Here is a 20,719-nt window from a genome sequence, read left to right on the forward strand (position 1 = left end):
TCAAAGCTGGAGTCCACCAGTAAGCCATTTGTAAAAACCACATTTTTCCGCGAGTGTGTTGTAACAGACGTACTCCCACCTGTAACTCTTATACGATTGTCAAATTTTGCAAACTGTGACTCGCAGCCCAAATTTGTCAGTGGTGCCTGCTTCAGTGCTTCTCTATTTACGCCCACGTTTACATCTTGCCACAGGAATTCGACTGCCGAAAGTTGCCTCTCCACAGAATCAATAACTTCCCCCATCATTGCAGCTTCCAACTTATCCAGACCACTTGGTTCACCTTCTCGCTTGGCCTCCATCACTTCTTTCATCACATTCAATTTTTGATAAAAAAAAAACCTTCACTCCATTCCAATTTCTGTCGTAATGCCGCACCTTGTTGTCAGTCTCATCACTGCCCAAAAATTGCATCGGAGGGAATATGATTTCATTTCCCATTTTGGTGTAGATTTCTGAGCATCGAGTGAACCATTCATTCTGAACGTATGCGGCAACTGCAAGCACCAACTTATTGCTGTTGATGTCGACCACTTGGTTAAAGAACGCATCTATGTGCACACAATGTTGCAAATACAACCGTGCTAAATCTGCAATACGCCCAAATCGGTTAGATACAAATCCTCTGAATCCTCGGTGATCAATATTATTATCTTCCATCCACTGTGTATAGTATAGGGCTACCATATGTCCTCTTTTAGGAGGATTTGTCCTCTTTTTTCATAAAAAATGAGTTGTCCTCCGAGGACACTTAAAAATGCTCAAATGTCCTCTTTTTTGCATTGCTATCATTTTCAACAAGGTTTTATTTTTATGTGACCTTGGTGAAAGCTAAATAAGGCTAAGCAATGATACTGAAAAGGAAATGTAGGCTATGTTTTCTGTGAGCAGTGGCAGAAGTAGGCTATTCTTGTTTAAGAAAAGTCTTTATTGACTTTGAGGTTGACAACACATTGCTTGCTGTGGATATGGTGGACTGTATAATCATTGTAAAGCGAAACACTGTGAGACGCATGACTTGGCGAAAACAACTTAGCGAGTGCTATGAGTCCTAAGGTATGAGCTGATGTGCCATGGGAGCCGAAAACTTTCTCACCAACAGTTAGTGGTAAGAGATTTTGCAATCCAATTTTCTGCTCAGCATTTTTGTACACTATATCTATATCGTGGTCAACACACAGTATTATGTGAGCACAACATTTTAATCGCTTGTTGGTGTCTATGTCCAGTTTGTCCAGTAAAACATTACAATCAGCCGCGTGGTCAGACATCCAAAAGTCAATTTGACTCTTGATGTCCTCCACAGTACAGTTCGCGAGGACAGCTAAGGTTTTCAATTTAAAACTGTACGCTTTCGCTCTGTCTTCACCGGAATGACTCAAATTTTTTTAAATACAAGTTTTTTTCTCAAACTCAAGTTTTTTTCAGCTCAAGATACCGGTAACTTCCAATAAAGGTGGATCTACCTCTTCGACTCTGTTGCTTATTTCGTTTCACACAGAAAGCAAAAAAGCTTGCAAACAAAAATGGAAAACATTATCGTTCTGGCTAAACCACCACAGTGTCAAAAAAATCTGAACGGCAGGATTTGCAGCACTAAAAGCCAAAACCCACGGGATAAGCCGCTAACCTCAAAACTCTCAATAGCCTAGCCTAAGAACCTGGACCCAGCGAAACAAAAAATCGGGATGTAAGTTTTCTTGAGCTGACGGAAGTTCGCGCGCCAGTTTCGCTTTATGTGTGAAGTTCAGTAAACGAAGTTCGCGGAAGTTGACAACAGCCACGAACTATAAGTACAAAAACGAATATCCGTGAACTTCCATGCAGTTTGAAAGTGCCTTCTCAATCTTCCTGGTAACATGGTTGCACATAACAAGAAGCTTAAACGATCATTGGCGTAATAAATAGACAAATAATAACCTAAAAATGATCTTTTCTGCAGAAAAATACAAGAAGGTGTCATGCCAGGTAGCTAAAAGTGCTTTTATTGTAATCTTTGACCCTCAAAACATATGTTTAGACATATTGCACAGGTATATTCGTCTCACTCGCATGTTTTTAGAGCAAAAAAGCCATTTTTGGCCGCCATTTTGAAAATGGTCACTGAACCAACCTATTATGACGTCATAGAGAAAAAAATCAACGGATTCATATTTACCAGCCCAAATGGCATTAGAAAAAATGGGTCCTGAAAAATCGACCTGAATTTGCCCACCCCTAGTGTTAGCCTTCTTCGATGTCGTTTGCTGTTAATCACTTTAGATACAGATGAAATCATTTCCCTGGCGAAACTTTTCATAGTCATAGATAACTTTCAAAATGTAAAGTAATTCTTTTAGGTTTAAATGGTCATATGCATTTTAAAACTGAATAAGTTTGATAATCATATCAGTTCATAGCCGTACGAGACCAAACCATTTTGGGGGGGCAGAACGTAAATTTGCCCAAATCTGCACGCTTTTATAGAAATTGTATGCGGTGCATGATAACAGTGAAAAACTAACATAACAAGATCACCAGCTAGCTAGAATTTCTTACCAAGGTAATCAAGATAGAACAACTTAATTCATCTTTGAAGATACCTTGTTTGTGCATTGCTCGATGCTTCTGCACTTTGGCATGGTAGCCTAGGTAGGACTGTAGGAGTAACATTTAGGAGTATTAGGCCTATATATTTCAGCAGTAGCATTTTAAATGTTGGTGAAATTAACATGACACAGTTGCATAAACAAACTAAATATTTTTTATTTTATTTTGGGGCGCAACTGCATCATTTTAATTTGGGTAGTTTTATAAAAGTAATCAAACAAAGCTAAGCAACAACATTAACATTACATTTAACAGGTAGGCTATAACATGTTTTTGTTAAATGTTGTGGTGTTGCTTAGCTATGTCCGTTTATGGTTGAAAAAGTACTGTAACCTCTCCACCCGAATTGTTTTATAAAAGTATTCACCAGATTTATATAAATTCATATTTTGTAGTTGCCCAAATCAAGATGATGCATTTATGGATATTATGAAAAAAATTAAAGACTTTGTAAATTTTGATGCCGAGGAAACTGCATCATGCCAATTTGGGCAGTTTTATAAATAGACTATGCTCAGATAATTTCATATTTTTTTGTTGCCCAAATCTAATCGATACAGTTATGTAAATGGGAAAAATTAATGAATTTGTTCAATTTGGGGAAACTGCCTCACGCTAATTTGGGCAGTTGCATAAACAGACTAATCAGTTTCATCAGATTTCATGTTTTCAGCTGCCCAAATCAACAGGATGCATTTGTGAAAATTAATAAAATTAGCTATATAGCAAATTTTGCGTTTTGATTTGGGTAGTTTTACAAAAGTATTGGATACATATTTTGGTGGCTGCCCAAATTGGCATGATGCAGTTGGTTAAATGCATTTCGTACTACAGTTTGATCACCATGCAATACAATACATCAATACGGGTGTGCCAAATGAAAATTTTGCGGCACATTTCTTGTGCAAATAAGAGGCTGTACTTAGTTTGATAGGTAAAAGATATTAATTTAGAGTTTTTCTTAATTCATGCAATTTTGTAGCTTTTCATATAGCAATTTTTGCCCTAATAATTACAAGATTTTCCCCGAACTCGCGACATTTTAAAACAACAGGGGGGCGGCTGCCCCCCCCCTGCCCCCTGGCTCGTAAGGCTATGTATCAGTTAGACTATCTTTGCCATTCAAAAGAGTTTTCTTGTATGCTTTCAAAAAGGTGATTCGACTTAACACAGGTGTGAATTGATTGAACTTGCTGAAAGATAACTAAAGCTCTGAAGGAGATCATAGTTGGCCAGCAGGAACGTTGAGAGGATATTTTGGGCCGGCACTAATTAGATCTTTCGGCGTTAAATCAATATACTTCTTATTACATCGAAAGAATACGCGTTGCTTTCTTCAAATTCCCCGGCCCCTCGATAAAGGTTCCTGGCCCTTCAAATTATCTCAACCCAGATCCAAAAGTTTCCTATGGACCTCCCTAACAACGCTACTGTTGACCAGCATCCACCAGACGAAGCATCCGAAGAAGTGCACTATTTCCCTCCCGTGTATATATGGGCTATAAAAAACATTTTAGCTATATGTATAATTGGTGAATTTTGGGTGGCAACGGAGGAGTTGAGAGCTAACTAATTTACAACAAACAAAAAACGCACTAACAATGATTTCGTCTGAAGACGAAAGATATGTCCAAGCTCTTTTTTGAAATTTTGCGTATACACTAAACAAGTTACAATATTTTTTCTCTTCTTCAAAATATTGTATTGGAGGGTTTATCAAAAAGTGTCTTGTTTAGGTTTTCATGTAAAAACTTCACAGCATCTAGCTTCTTGCGTAAAATAAATTAATTGATAGCATATAAACGAATTGCTCCACAACATTGTTCATTCATCCTTGCCATGTAGCAGTTTGTTGAGCGACAGGTTGGCAAAGTGTCTGTACTTGTTTGAGGCAATATCATCTCTTTCTCTGTAGCTGTGTTGTTTGAGACCGTTTCGCACTCACAAATTAGGTTGCAAATCGTATTCAGGAAGTGAAACGAAGTCGTCACTTGTCGTCCAGACCTCTGCAATGTTTTCTTTATTGCACACGTTGTTGTCATTATGTCAGTTATAATGAAAAAGTGAAAGGAGTAATTTAAACCACTATTATTTGTTTGTAAAGGTCTGGTCTTATTTTAGCAGCACGTTTTCGTTTTTAGACTGTAATTTCAAACGTTGTTCTTTGTTTAGATCCTGGTTGTTGTTGTTCGACCACCCAGCGGGGCTCAACTTGACCTGGTACCCTTCTACACAATCGCAGGAGATCCACGAAACGTGTTTACTCAGGCAGCAGAAGAGGGTCTTGAAGCTTTGAACGAATTATTCGCTGATGCTCTCGCTCAAAAGTTTTGTCCCCCACCGTGTTCTAACCCGTTTTACAATCGTGCCCAAACGCTGCCAGAACGACTGAGGCCTTATGTCAATAGCACAAGACTAAACCCATAAGCAAAAAGTGAAAATTGCGGAGTGTTAACATTACAAGTTTTACTCATGTCTATAACCTCCAGAACAAAATGTGATCACAAGAACACTTATGACAATATATTCTTGCTTTATCATTTTTATCGCTGTAAAATACTCGTACATTTTGCATTGCAGTAGATCGATATCCTGCAATATACATTTCTCAGCAATTGTGAAAAAAAACTTTCAGGTTTCACCAACACGTCATCTTATTGTGGTAGTGCAAGTGAATCAGGGAAACAGACGTTGTTTATCAAACATCACTCGAGTGTCGATCATATTACCACCATGATATTTTCTACAGTGATTCTTACCTATAGGTAGGGCAATTTATGACATATGGTACCCTTACCCCAAAAAAGTTGCAACAAAAGGTTTTTCAACTGATTTGATTAGTATTGGATGTCAGTTAGAGTGCATCAGTTGCCCCGATGTTGGAATTTTTGATCGGCCCTTGCTAATTTTGTTCCAAATAATGAAAAAACACAGGATGTGAAATATTTTGTCAATCGGAGTTGGTTGAGGGGGTCAACATCCAAGTCAAAGTTTGATGTTTAAAGCTATGGAGTTTCCCTGCAACCTGGGCCATTGTACGTCACAATGTTTTATTGTCTTTGAACAATCAACAAACTAGTCGTTGTATAATATGCAGTTGAAAAAACCGTTGTTTGATAATTTGATTCGTTTGCTGTTTAGTTAAGAGTTTTATGCTTGCTTAATGGTTTCTCGAAGCTAGCTAGATAGAAGATAGATAGAAGCTAGAAGCCTGAAGATAGATAACAGCAACGTAAATTAACTTTTATAAGACAGTCTTAACTTTTACATCGATGCAGTTGAGAGAAGTGACCATAGTTGCACAAATTCAACGTTCGACAATGTTGAATCGTTGTAAAAATGATGAATTTGGTATATAACTACGTTGGTGTCAACTTTTAAGTTTGCTTTGAAATATGTGCATGTCTGAGCTTAGTTAACGACTTTACTAAAACTTAATTTGGTCTATGTAACGCGTTCACAGGCCTGGAGCATAGTCAGTAGTCAAGTGCTTCGCTGACGTCCAATTCTCTAATTTTAATGACATCACTTCAACATTTCCACCTCTTATATTTTGTTTTATGTATAGGCCTACAATGATTTACGATTTAAACAGCCTGAGAAGCTGCTGTGACACATAACCATAATATGGAAGTTACAGTGTAACTGTGTATTTATTCCACTTTTCTTTCCTTACCTTGCTGTACATACTGTGATAACGGATGCGTTAATTTTCCAAAATTTCGAGTTCACTGTTGACCCCTTTAATGAAGTTCAAATTCAATAAAATTTTGGCTATGACGTTTTTTGGTGAATGGGAACAAAACTACTAAGGGCCGAGTTGAATTTCGAATTTTTCAAAAATAAAGAGGCAACTGTGCACTCTATTGTCAGTGTTAACATAATATACAAAATCTTAAGGGATCCAACTTCCGGAAAGTGGTTATTTTCAATATGGCAATCCAAGATGGCCGCCAAACCAATAAAATAACAGTAAATTGACCATAACTCGGTCATCATATGAGCAAAACATGTAGGTTTGGTGTCTCTATCTAGGTTTTTATACCCGAAGTCAATGAGACTATTCTAAGAATTGTTAAATTATCTAATAGCCTATAAAATATGGCAATCCAAGATGGCTGCAAAAACAATTAAAACTGAACAATAACAATGTAGTGCTTAGGGGAAGGGAAGGTAATTTGATACGGAAGGTAATTTGATACACCCCCCCTACAGAAATGTACAAAAAATCTTAGTCAAAAATATTGTCATTAGGTGGAAGATCTGTGAATATAATGCCTACAAAAATTGCACCATGCAGCTAACTCGTGCTTTTATGGCATAAAATTGTAAAAGTGTGTTTTTTAAGTATTTTCGTAAAAATTTTAACTCATGATTATTTTCGTCTGGAAAATTAAAGAAAAGTTCCTGAAAGATGAAACCAAACTCATTTGACAGTTCATTGATGCTTCAAGGGCATGTCATGTTTTTTCTGCAATGTGCATCCAAGCATACAAAAATCAGAATTTTATAACTTTTTTTGAAAAAGGTAAATTGATACATGTAGAGAAGGTAAATTGATACAGTATATTAAATTCTTTTTGTGACTGTAATAAATGTTGTTATTGATCTAGTTGATTTAAATAAGTTATTCTTTGTTAACATGACCTGCTACTTTGGGAAACAACCATTATATGGGCTTTCGTAGGCCTACACGCTATCGGCTTTCAAAAAATGAGAAAAGCGCAAAGCACCCCCCTTGAATAAGAACTCCAGCCAATGATCCTTCCCATGTCCATCCCGCTGCAGAAGCTTTGCCGCACACTAGGTCTCAACAGTCATCCTTGCACCCAAGCAAGCCAACCGCGTTTTAAATTTTCATTTATTGCTTTGTTGTCAAAGGGGATTTCTGTATTAGTTTTACTGTATCAAATTACCTTCCGGGTGTATCAATTTACCTTCCGTGGAAGGTAAATTGATACATTTGAGTGACGTTTTTAAAATTTTAATTAAAAAAAAAGTAACAAAAATAGAAAAGTGAAAATGTTTTTAAAAAGTGTGTAAGGGATCAGACTTTCATTTCAGCTTAAAATCAATAGTTTGTGTCACGTAATTTTCAGTTAACAGGCAAAAATGTTAAAAGTGTATCAAATTACCTTCCCTTCCCCTATTAAAAAACCAGGTGAATTTCTATATATATTTGGGTAAACTAAGCAAGCATAAAGAGTTCATACGATGTGGTCATGTACAGTAGACTCTTGACATAATCAGCGTAAAAAAAGCACATGGATTAAGTATTACTAAAGCTCGTCGCTGTCACTCTCGATGTAATGGCCTGTAATTATGTGATTGCTGTATGGGTTGACACATGAACCAGTTTGGCATGGTCCACATCCAGCATGGCATGGTATAGCCCATATCTCCGGCAACTACAGTGAGGTGAACACGATTCGCAATTGCAGTGTATCATTTTCAGTGGGTTGTCCGGGACAGCTTTCATGTCCGTCATGATTGGAACCATCTGATTATTGTCTACTTTCCATCCCCAGTATAAAGCATCCATACCATCGTCAGTAGCCTACCCATCCAGACCATAATCTGGCAGTAAACTCTGAGGCAGTGGAATTTGGTAGAGGATGATGTAGGTGGCAAACGTTCAGGGTGAACAAAGGACTTGGATGTTGTAATTTCCTTGACCAATGTATTGCAGCGCTGTGTTTCCAGGTTACTACTACCATCGTTGCCAAACATAACGGTCATAGTTTTGTTTCCAAGATCCTTAATCAAACAGGTGATCTCTCCATGCAGGAAGTGATGAAGCACGAGCTCAGTACATGCCCACCCGCCTTGTTTGTAGCTAGACATCTTTTTCGAGAAGCCGATAAGCCTCAAATAGCTATCGCCATCACTGAACATGCCAGCAGTGTGACGTCAGGCGATTATAAAGCAGTAAAAATATCTGCCCCGAAAACCGATTACTACGTTCTTGATGGAGGATTCTTGTTGCATCGAGTGCCATGGAAAGCTGGAGACAGTTATGGGTCTATTGCACAGTCGTATGCAGATTTTACCATTCGTCATTATCGCTTAGCAACGGTGGTCTTTGATGGATATGGTGGTCCGTCTGTCAAAGACAATACCCATCAAAAACGCGGCATGAACATCCACCAGGTTGTTCACTTTACTGCAGACACCAAGTTCATTGGAAAGAAGGAGCAGTTCTTGTCTCGAGCTTCCAACAAGGAAGGATTAATGTCTCTAATTTCTGCTCAACTGAGGAATAGAAGCTGAAATGTGATCAACGCACCAGGTGATGCAGATGTTGACATCGTCAAGACGGCAGATGGACAGCCCTCATCGACATAGTACGACTTTAATTGGTGAAGACACGGATCTTTTAATATTGTTACTACACTATGCTTACAGTGACCCAGACATTAAAGACCTTTACTTCAGCTCCGACAAAGCTTACTCAACCAAGATATCCGACATCAACAAACTGAAGGCAATCATCGGACCAGACATATGCTGACAGCTCCTCTTCATTAATACATTCACCGGTTGAAATTCAACGTCAAGGATATTTGGTATCGGGAAGTAGACGGCTTTCAAGAAACTAGTAAAAGGTCAACCTATAATTAAAGAATGTGCAAATTGTTTCATTCTCTCAAATCAGACAGACCACATCATTAAGGATCTTGGAAACAAAGCTATGACCGTTATGTTTGGCAACGATGGTAGTAGTAACCTGGAAACACAGCGCTGCAATACATTGGTCAAGGAAATTATAACATCCAAGTCCTTTGTTCACCGTGAACGTTTGCCACCTACATCATCCTCTACCAAATTCCACTGCCTCAGAGTTTACTGCCAGATTATGGTCTGGATGGGTAGGCTACTGACGATGGTATGGATGCTCTATACTGGGGATGGAAAGTAGACAATAATCAGATGGTTCCAATCATGACGGACATGAAAGCTGTCCCGGATAACCTACTGAAAATGATACACTGCAATTGCGAATCGTGTCCACCTCACTGTGGTTGCCGGAGATATGGGCTACCATGCCATGCTGGATGTGGACCATGCCAAACTGGTTCATGTGTCAACCCATACAGCAATCACATAATTACAGGCCATTACATCGAGAGTGACAGCGATGAGCTTTAGTAATACTTGATCCATGTGCTTTTTTTACGCTGATTATGTCAAGAGTCTACTGTACATGACTACATCGTATGAACTCTTTATGCTTGCTTAGTTTACCCAAATATATATAGAAATTCACCTGGTTTTTTAGTAACCAATACATTGTTATAGTTCATTTTTAATGGTTTTGCCAGCCATCTTGGATTGCCATATTGAATTTATAGGCTATCATATAATTTAACAATTCTGAGAATGGTCTCATTGACTTTACAGGGTATAACAATCTAGATATAGACACCAAACCTGCATGTTTTGGTCATATGATGACCGAGTTATGGTCAATTTACTGATATTTTAATGGTTTGGCGGCCTTCTTGGATTTCCATATTGAATTTATAGGCTATCAGATAATTCAACGATTCTGATAATGGTATCATTGACTTCACAGGGTATAAAAACCTAGATATAGACACCAAAACTACATGTTTTGGTCATATGATGACCGAGTTATGGTCAATTTACTGTTATTTTAATGGTTTGGCGGCCATCTTGGATTGCCATATTGAATTTATAGGCTATCAGATAATTCAACAATTTTGAGAAATGAGAATGGTCTCGTTGACTTCACAGGGTATAATAACCTAGATATAGACACCAAAACTACATGTTTTGGTCATAATTATGATGACCGAGTTATGGTCAATTTACAATTTTGATGGTTTGGCGGCCATCTTGGAAGCCATATTGAAAATAACCACTTTCCGGAAGTTGGATCCCTTAAGATTTTGAATATGTTAATACTGACACCCAATACTAATCAAATCAGTTGAAAAACCGTTTGTTGCAATTTTTTGGGGTCAAACCATATATTGCCCTACCTAGCCTACTAGTAAATCAGTTCTTATCCTATACATTGATTTTGTTTAATTCAATGTAAAACAGAAATGGTTTGCTTGCTAGATTTGGTCAGAGATGCAATTCGTCCCAGGCTTAGCTTAGGTTTCGAGTCCAAAACACAAGCTGAAAGTCGAAAATCGTTTCTTTAATTTTTTTTTAAGCGTTACAAAGGATTTTTCCCTTTTCTTTATTTGCAGCCTAATCAATAGTCATTAATTCATTATAATCACAATCATTGCAAAACTGTGAGTGGTGATAGAAATGCAAAAGTTAATCAGCAGTCTAAGTTAAGCATTGATCAACAATCTGCTGTCTCAAAAGAATGAGTTGCACACAGCCTTATTAAAAAATTTAATTCATGTAGGCTTATGTGATATTTTTTTAGTTACGAAACCACTGGCTTAGTTAGGTAACAATCAAATTGACAAATTTCTTTGGTAATCGAGATAGGTTAAGTTATAAAGTTAAAGGTGTCGCAAAATGCTATCGGTGAAACGAAAGTCAGAACACCTCAGATAGATTTTCAAAATTTTAGATTGCTGAAACTGGGCTAAAGCCTATAAACTTTCAAAAAATAAATTATTGAAATCCTTCTGTGATCGTGAATGAATTTTTTTAGAAATGTTAAACTAACTTAAATTTTAAACCAAACTTTCTACCCCAATCCAATTTTTATTTGATAAATTTGGTCACATACCAAAGGTGCATCTTGATGAAAAAAAAATATCATTGTTCCTAAAAATGCCTAAGAAGTGACCAAAATAAGATTATATTTTCCAAAATTGTCTGGGGGTAAGCCGACCACACAACTTTTAATTTTTTTTCAACTTCCCCAACTTTTTTCTACATTCCCCACTGTATTGTCGGCGTAGCCTATTAGGTCTAACTTTTTTTCTTCTAGAAAATCTTAAAGGTTTTTAGCCTACTCTTTGTTAAAATGATAGCCTAAATGTAAATTTTTTCCCCACACTGAAAGAGTTTATGACACTAAATCCTTTCTTGTCCTATTTTTAAGCGCCATTACTAAACATATGGGCTTACTATTGGATTTCGGGGGGAGGGGGTGAGATGGTGCTCACACGGCCCTGCCTATGATCGACAAATAGGTACCGGTACCGTATAATTTAGAATGCAGATACTCGGCGATTGTCTGTTTGGTTTTAAGAATAATATTGTGTGCTTTTAAATTTAGCTGTATCCATCACAAATACACGTTACTCCTCAATGCTTTTCAAACCAGACAGTGTCAGTGCAGCCGCATAAAGACGCAGCTGAGTACATTATAATCATGAATCTATTCCTTTCGTTGAGTGCCAAGCAGAACAAGATTCACAACTACTTTCAGAAGTCTTTGGTATGATCTAACGGGGCATCGAACCCAGGGCCGGTATTAGGTTATTCTGCACCCTAGGCAAGCTTTAACTTTTGCGCCCAATAGCTCAACATTTCACTGTAATAAGCAAACAACAAAAATTAAGAGTTTTTTCGGTTTCTTTAACTCAAGTTGTTATTGGTTAAGTCACTTTACAACATTTAGTAGCAGTTCAACATCAAATAGTATTATCTCACTTTTTTATTTGTAAGTTTCGTTACCAATTTCATCATGTTGATCGCATAGTCAGACTCAATGTATATTGTAGCCATTAGCATTGACAGGGGTGGTCCAGTGAGTAGGCTACTTATAGACCAGGAACCGGGATCACTTTAGGTACCGCGCCCAGAAACTTGTGAAAAGGCCGGGAAGTTTTTTGTAAATGTCTTCATTTTTGCACTGTGAATAGCTCAGGTGTCTTTCCTTATAAAACAAACATCTAACTTTTCCTCGGATAAAAACTTTTGGAAATATCTTGCTTTTTTCAGAAAATGTCCCCATAACGTTTATTACCGGGCCCGACCTGTTATCTCAACGGCCATCATCGCAGCTACACTGTGCAGCATCATCCAGACCTAAAATCAGTTCTTTTTGCATTACAAAAGTACTACAATTTTTTACACATTACAATATTTTACAAAAGTAACTGATTTGCAGACTAAGCCAGCCCATCCTGAACCATTGTAGACAATACAATCGTTTTGATAAGTTTTGGCTTTAAAATGCTTCCCATTGAAGCATTTTGTATATTGTCTAAAAGTTTTTATTGTACCAAAAACGATAGCACATCTTCAGATGTGATAAATTTGGGAAATTTTGTGGTTATTACTGTTAGTTCGCAGCTCAACTTATTGGAGTTAATGTGCTTGTTTGATTGCATTTATGTGTTGATAATTGTGAGTAAAAGGTTGTTCATTGCTCAAAGCGGCTTTTCGTCTGACTCTCATCAGGAGCATCGTCAGAATGATGTTGCCGTTTATTTATTGTCGCTCTACAACAGCTAAGGTCTTTTAGCGACAGAGCTCATTTTTAATTTTATATCAGCCTTACGATGTCATCACATTATTTACCCGACTTATTCTCATTACGTTCTGAAGAAAGAACACAATCGGTACCGTTTTTACAGTTTTCGGTTTGACACGACCTGGAATCGAGCTCAAGTCTACAAGCACCAGAACCGAAGGCGAAACCACTCGGCCACTGAGCTTTGATATCGCCAGAATAAATTAAACTTAATTGTGGTAAAGTATTTATACTAAAAGAAAAAATAAAACAAAATGTAAATTTTGACTATTCAGAGAAATTCAAATTAACGAAAGAGCTTTAAGACCTAAACGAATAAATATTTCACTATGTTTAGGTTTATGTTATTCTGACGATAGCTCCTGATGAGAGTCAGACGAAAAGTCGTTTCAAGCAATGAGCAACCTTTTACTCGCAATCTTCAAGTTCTGTAACAACAATCAACTCTTCAACTAACGTATTCTAAAAGCTCAAAGCTCTTGCAACGAATTTGCAAAAGCCAGTCCGTATTTCCAGACTAGCCAACCAAACTTGCAGGTTCAAACATCAGAGCGAATTTGTTTATTATCTCGTACCTAAAGTACAGCAGGCTATAAGCCTACAGGTAGTCCGGTAATATTCCAACCACAAAATGTCTTTGAGACAGTTCTGCGCTCTTTTGAATGCTGCGTCCAAAGAGACCGCTCAGTTCACCTAATGCGCCGGCCTTGCCCATACCTACCGATTCAGAGGCATACACAATTACACATACACGCTAACTACTAAGCCATCAAGCCGAAAAGAAAACAGTCATGTTTTCTTTTGATCCCATTGTGACAACATTCAGTGCAATGCGAGTACCATAATTAAAGCGCGGCATGCAGCTGGTTGCAGCTCACGTGCTATCGAAGCAATGACTCCCGATTATTTTGCATGTCATTTAGTGTCTTGTCAGGACACAGCCGCATGCTCTGGAGCGGGGTCGAACCGAACCGATGTCTTGCAGTCACTCTCATCAATACAATTTTAGTTTGCAATCGTTTCTCAAAATATTGTTCTTGTTCTCCGTATTGCGCTCTAAAAGTTTGACAGAAAATAGAAGTGTTTGTTCTTGTCAGTTTTTTGTAACAGTTGCCGTTTTAATGTCAAACACAACTTAAGTGAGATTAAATTAAAAAAACGAAAAACGACAAAACAAAAAAAATCTAACAACCCTCAAGAATGGAACAACACTAAAGATGGAATCAGTGTCGGCCAATTAGGCTATAAACCGAAGAGCAGGAGTCGTACGTTTTTCGCTCAGCTTCACAGCCCTGCTTATACTGCACATCACAACCTAAAATTAATGATGCAACTACTGTTATTCATCTACATCCCACATCTACGTTTAAAGGGATATAATACTAAAGGAAAAAGCTGACTTGGCGATTTTTCACGTTCTTTGTGTTTAACTTGCTACCATAAAACGATTTTCAATAAAATTTTGCCCCATTGCGGTCTGATCAGCATTGCGCGCGTGCTTTTGTCAGAGCTTTGAAAAAACCAGAATGGGCCTGAACAGCGAAGCGTGCGACTGTACAGTCTACGTCACAAAAGACGAGCAATCAGCTGATCACGCAACAGTTGTTACTGCCGGCGATTTAACTGTACAGTAGGCTATGTATGTATGTACATCAAAACATCAGATTTCAACATCAAAACATCAGACAGTTTGCTCAAAACCTCAGATCTGATGTTAACACACTAGATGTGGTAACGTGGCTTTTGTTATTGCTGTCTTTTGTGACGTATTCTCGAGCAGTGTTTGCACTTTTGGTCATTTTGAAAAAAAAAGAAAATAAATGAAACATTGGACTTTGGGCCTTGCCAGCGCCATTGAAAACAAATTTTTTCGGTAATTTTTTTTGAAATGTATTCTTGAATGTTCAGTTTATGCATTTTAATGCTTAATTCCCGTTTGAAATTTTCATTTAGTATGCCTTTAAGGACACGGAGAAGCATTATGACTCAGGAGATTGAATGAAACACAACACGACTATACAGCAGCACTTGGACAACTTAAAAACAAAGCTTTGAAATCAAACTTTCCCCAAAAAATTACCAAAGAAAAAATTCAGCTTGCTGAAAAATGGACAGAACGAATACCTAAACCCACACAAAAAATGCAACCAAAGCCAATAGAGGCCTACATCATTTCCTAGTTTGCTCAAAACTACCAACGCAGAAAAAAAAACTACAACCAAATCAAGTGATTACATATAAAAAGCCAAGCACGCTGGGAAATTTACTTACAAAATACAAAAATTGCCTTGAATACCGAAGCACAAAACTATGGCTATTGGCTACTCCAAACCATGCGGCAAATGTGCACTATGCATAGTATGCGGTATCCATGGAGGGTATAAGCCTATGATAAAAGAATACACCTCTATTAAATGTTAAGTTGTAAACCCAACAAAAATTTCAGTCTCAAACAAAAATTAACTTGTCAAAATTATGAGATATACATTGTAACGTGCACTACATGTCACGTACACTATGTAGGACAAACCATGACAAAGTTTTCCACACGTTGGGCCACACACAGATCTATTTGGAACAGCTTTAATTACTCTGATAAATCCGGTGACAAAGCAGCATTATTGAAACATTATGCAAAATTCTACAATATTGAACTGAAAAAGAAACCAGCTCTAGCAGACTGCTTTGTTGTTACTTTCGCCGAACAACCCAACAAACAATACTTAGATCTCGCTGAAGATAAATGGCTGTATAAAACCAAAGCCACCATTAACATAAATTGATTCGACCAACCGCTTAATCTGTTTTGTTACTCCCAGTCCCATGCCATCAGCAACCTTCGACCCTTGCAGTGTAGATTCTTTAACCATGCCCATTTACACTTTATTCTTTTTGACGTTATATCAATGTAAACTTATGGAAATGGACTGTAAAATAAATTGCGTTTTTCTTTGTATTCGTCTTGTTGAACTGTTGTAATTTACTTGATAGATGACAATGTTCATGTATTTCTTGAATTTTGTACCAGTATATTTGTTGGAAATCGTGGCAGAACACCACTCTAAGATTTAGGCTTGCAGGTTTTGATTTTAATTTTATGTAATCATCTATTCAAAATATAATTTTTATGCGTGTTGATAATATCGGAGTTTGCTTTATTTGTTCGTTTTACGCATTCTTTAAATTTTCTTTTTTACATGTACTAGCTGAAGATGCTATTACTACAGCCAAATCGATTCTTAATAAATTACACTAAGAGGTTAAATTGTTGTGCAAATGCCAGCATTTGATGAATGCAAAAGAGCAGTACCAACCTCTGTTAACTCAACAAATATTCGCAATGTCACTTTTCAAACTTAGCCTACTTCTCAGAAGATCACATACAATAGACCACTAATAAAAGTTTCTGATTGAATTCATTCTTAAAGTAGTAAAACAGGTTTTAGCCTTAGTGCAAATCATAGTTCGAAATACCTTGTCTCGCACTGTAGCCTACAATCAATGTCTCAAAGTAAGACTATTCTAAACCTACCAATCTTGTATAGCTATACTTTCGAAACATTTTTTAACTACGGTACATCAAATTCTATTTTAGGCTACCTAACTTTGCTATTAAATTTGAAACCAACGGTCTAGAAGAGCCTTGCCGCTAAGGAAAAGTCAAGAAAAAACACATGTAGGCTGCGGCAATTGTGTATTTCCAGTGATCGTTACAAATCTGAGGAGAGCACACCTTACACCGTTTACACTGTTTAAAGGCAAAGTTAACAACTTTCAGAGGGCTAATCAGTCGGTCGGTGATCTATTTTACCATGTATTTTCTAACCAGGCCATGATGTAGATTGTAGAAGCATAGGCAACATGGCCTTGAAATCCATGTTTAGCTTCTGAGTGACAATAGCTTGCCTTGCCGAGAATCAATGAACTTTTTGAGGGTTGGAAAAATATAATTGCACATGATTGACTGCCTGGTAATGAAACGTTGGCGATTGCTTCTCACTTTGCAAACCAAGTCACCAAACCAGTTGGCATTATTTTGGTCAGACATGCTTCTGACAAGTTTACTTGTCAGATACAGAATATTATTTTGTCAAAGTAATAGTTATATCACAGCCATTGTCTTAAAAGTGCAATTTCTAAACTTGTGATAACTGTCGGGTCCAACAACCAAACTTTCTAAAACAAAGTTTGAATTCTTGATTGAGTTTCGACTGAATTTAGGCTAATTGACGCTGGGTTCAAGATTCTCGACAAAATAGGACAAATATTCAGTCATATAAAATACTTTGTTTTAATTTTATTTGCCATAGCTGATTTTGTTTTTTTGGTAATTTAAAAGGTTAACCTACTAAAACCTTGCAGCCAAATCATTTTAGTGTAAAACTTGTGATTTAATGCCCCATCCCTCCACTTTTAAATGCCAAAAGCGGAGTCCTTCCAATTTTGCACAATAATTGGGCATTGGCAATATTTGTATGGTAGTCCAAGTAGCCTATGTAGGCTACGTACATCCAAAGAAACAAAATTTCAGCATCAAACACAAACAATTCGATGCATGTAAGAATGGATGTAAGCTACTTATTGATATTAAATCTTGATGAGATCCTTTCGCAACACAATCTCAATGGACATGGCTTACCTATGATACCCTGAGGCGCCCTTGAAAGCTTTCTTATACCACAAGTCTTACATCTTAATCAGGTTATTGCCTTTTCTTTACACAGAAACAACAAGTTGCCCTTCGCTCATCAAGTACAAACTTATGCTTACAAAAATGTTTCTAAAAAAACAAGAAGGATGATTACACGTTTTGACTTGATTCGCTGCAAGATAACACTATTGAAAGGCAGATGAGCTTTGCTTCATAAGCAATAAACTGACGATTGGTTGACAAATATAGTATTAATAAACTGTCACATAAACATAAATTTTTCTGCTATTTTTAATACTACGACACTCAACACTTAAAGAGGATATTTTCAGCCCGGCACCAATGAGATATCTGGGCTCCCATAACTATTAACAACACTGACAAACACCTCTCGAGAAACGAAATATACAAAATACTGTACTAGTAGAGGCACCGAGGAAATAGGTATTTTTCTCTCAAAAAAGTAAGGATTGTCTCTCAAAGACAAAGCCATCGTCCATGTTATCAAAACTGCCTCAAAGATGGAAAAAACTGAACCTCACAACCTTTAGCCTGGCGAAGAAGCGCTCATGACTGACGAAGCAGAAAGACACTTACAGCTGGCTGCGTAGCCGAGTGGTGAGAACGTCTGCGCGATGTTCGAAAGGACGTGGGTGGTGGGTTCGACACCGCTCCAGAGCACGCGGCTATGTCTCGGCAAAGACGCTTAATGGCAAGCTAAAATAAGGGAAGCAGCTGACTCGAGGACTATATGTCACTTCGCTGTTTCCTGTCGTGTGTTATATCGCATCATTTGATCGCAGTGTACTGTATGTCATCGCAATGGGCGCAAATAAAAATACGATTATTATTATTAGTGAGACTTAAGTGTTCAGAATTTTTGTCGAGTAGCAACGTGCTGCTGTTTTTCACTGAATCACCCAACTTGATCATCACCCGAAACTGACTTCAGGCAGAAAAGATAAAGCGTTATAAATGTTTGAAATGCGTGTTTGAGTTGGTGAGCTACACGTCAGCTGGCAGCCTAACGTTCGTGTGCAAAATTTATTGAAAACAAGAACCAACACTTTGTTTCTGCGTCATGAAAGCGTCATAAGGTAAACTGTAAGAAATATACGTTTGAATTTTTTTTCTAACCCTTCAACCACAAGAAATATGACAAACAAGAGTTTTTTTTAGGAAATTGCAATCAGATTAAGAAAAAAAAAATGACAAGTTGGAGGCATGTCTACGTCAAGGCAGTCATGCCCAACCTCAGTTGGAACAAATAAACATACATTGTTGTATCAAACATTGGTATATTTCAACAAACAAATATAAATAAAAGTATCTACGGTGACAAAGAATAACAATAAAATGGAATAGGAGAACAGTGATTAACATTCAATCGATTACTGCATCATTTTTCAAGACATCACGTTTTACAGGTTAGGGGCTATACGATACTGCAGCAACGCACGACCTACCTTTGATAAGGACGTTCAGGAGGTACATTTAGACCCAGGCCCAAGAGGACATTAGGGCATAGACGTAGGAGCCAGGAGTACAGCTGGTGCAACCGCACCCAAAACTTTTCAATTAGTCGAAAACTTGGATAAATTTGATAAAAATTTGGGCAAGAACTTTCAGTTTCAGCATATTTCAAAAATTTCATTAAGATTGAACCTGTTTTTTTGCTTAAATAGTCGAAATTATATTGTTATATTGATTTTGATAAAGCTTTGGTAGAGAGTTTGTCTTGTTGAACCATAGGCACACGCAGCCCAGCAACATAATCAAATTTAATAAAATTAGTATTTCGCATCTTGCCTATCATACATAGCCTATCACTTGACGTGATCTGTTCAGCATCTGAAAATATCCAAATGCTTGCAAATTTTATGAAAAATATATCCTAATCGAGATGGGCCAATATTGACTTTGAAAGTGATGCTTTCAACACATAACTTATAATATCAAAATGTTCAGCTGAATATGTAGTCTACAAGTTTAGTTTATATAATTTTAGAAATAAATCTAGCTTGTTAAGATTTTAGATCATCATGACAACTTGTATTTTGAAATAGGCCTATTATTATCTTATTAATATGAAATGTTTTTTCTGTATTGAGTTATTTGTATTGTTTTGGTGCTTTCGCATTATTTGGGCGATACCGGTAGTTGACAAATTACATTCGCAGTATCTACCAGACTATTGAGAGCAATGTAGAATTTTTAGTCAGGTGGTCTATGATTTGTCTCAAAAACATTTTGGGCGCATTTAATTATATTTGGGCAAGAATTATTTTGCGCCCCCAAAAACAAACTTTCCTCTACACATATGCATTAGGGTTTCGGAAAATTGACAATAAATCGCGTATTCTTTTAATTACAACTAGGGCAACCAATTTTTTAACCTAAAAACTTGAAACTTTGACTTTATAATTTACAAATTTTGACCTAATTTTGACCAATAGCTTTCTGCGTTTGCAACCTAAATGCGAAATACAAAGCATATTAGAAATGAAACCGTTAGGTAAGGATATCTTCTTTTTCTAATGAAATAAAAGAAAAATGTGGAAGACTTAACGACACCACAGCTAACGAACAGGTGCTGAAAGTAACTCGAAAAACTGCAAAAGATAAATATGGAGTGTCTTTAAATATCCCGAAATTACTGGGAGGGTTCTGCAGTATTATACTTCAACATCAAGCAATGTTTCACATTATCGCCTTTGAAGTTCCTGCCTTCTGTCATTCACGTTTAGGGGTTGAGGTAAACTCAGAAGCGTAATCAAGCAGTCTACTACAAACTTTAGAAGAATTTGAGTGTTTAACCTTACGCATAATTATAGGCTAGCTAAAGACAAATTTGAGAACATCAGGAAGCTAAAACTCAATACTGTATGTATAATGGTTTGAGCATTCATCTAACCAAGAACAAAGACCACGTTATTTGCCTTCCACGCCTAGCCTACTTAATATTCAATCGTCAGTAGTGGGCGAAACAAGATTATTAGGCATTTAGGCTACCTCAGAAATTGCAACAAATGAATTATTATGTCAGAATAGCAAAAGAA

The 20,719-nt window shown here is 37.1% G+C and overlaps 1 protein-coding gene across 1 annotated transcript in view; it reads left to right on the forward strand.

Annotated features, from left to right (window-relative positions):
- The window catches only part of LOC145767551 (uncharacterized), a 36,133-nt gene extending 30,908 nt beyond the window's left edge, over positions 1 to 5,225 (forward strand). Inside the window, exon 10 of the mRNA XM_082579394.1 lies at positions 4,762 to 5,225. Within this exon, the coding sequence (XP_082435520.1) occupies positions 4,762 to 5,016 (255 nt within the window). The 3' untranslated portion in view covers positions 5,017 to 5,225. The remainder of the gene's footprint in view (positions 1 to 4,761) is intronic.
- The last annotated feature ends 15,494 nt before the right edge of the window (positions 5,226 to 20,719 follow it).

The sequence above is a fragment of the Aplidium turbinatum genome, chromosome 3, assembly GCF_918807975.1.
Source record: "Aplidium turbinatum chromosome 3, kaAplTurb1.1, whole genome shotgun sequence".
NCBI lineage: Eukaryota > Metazoa > Chordata > Ascidiacea > Aplousobranchia > Polyclinidae > Aplidium > Aplidium turbinatum.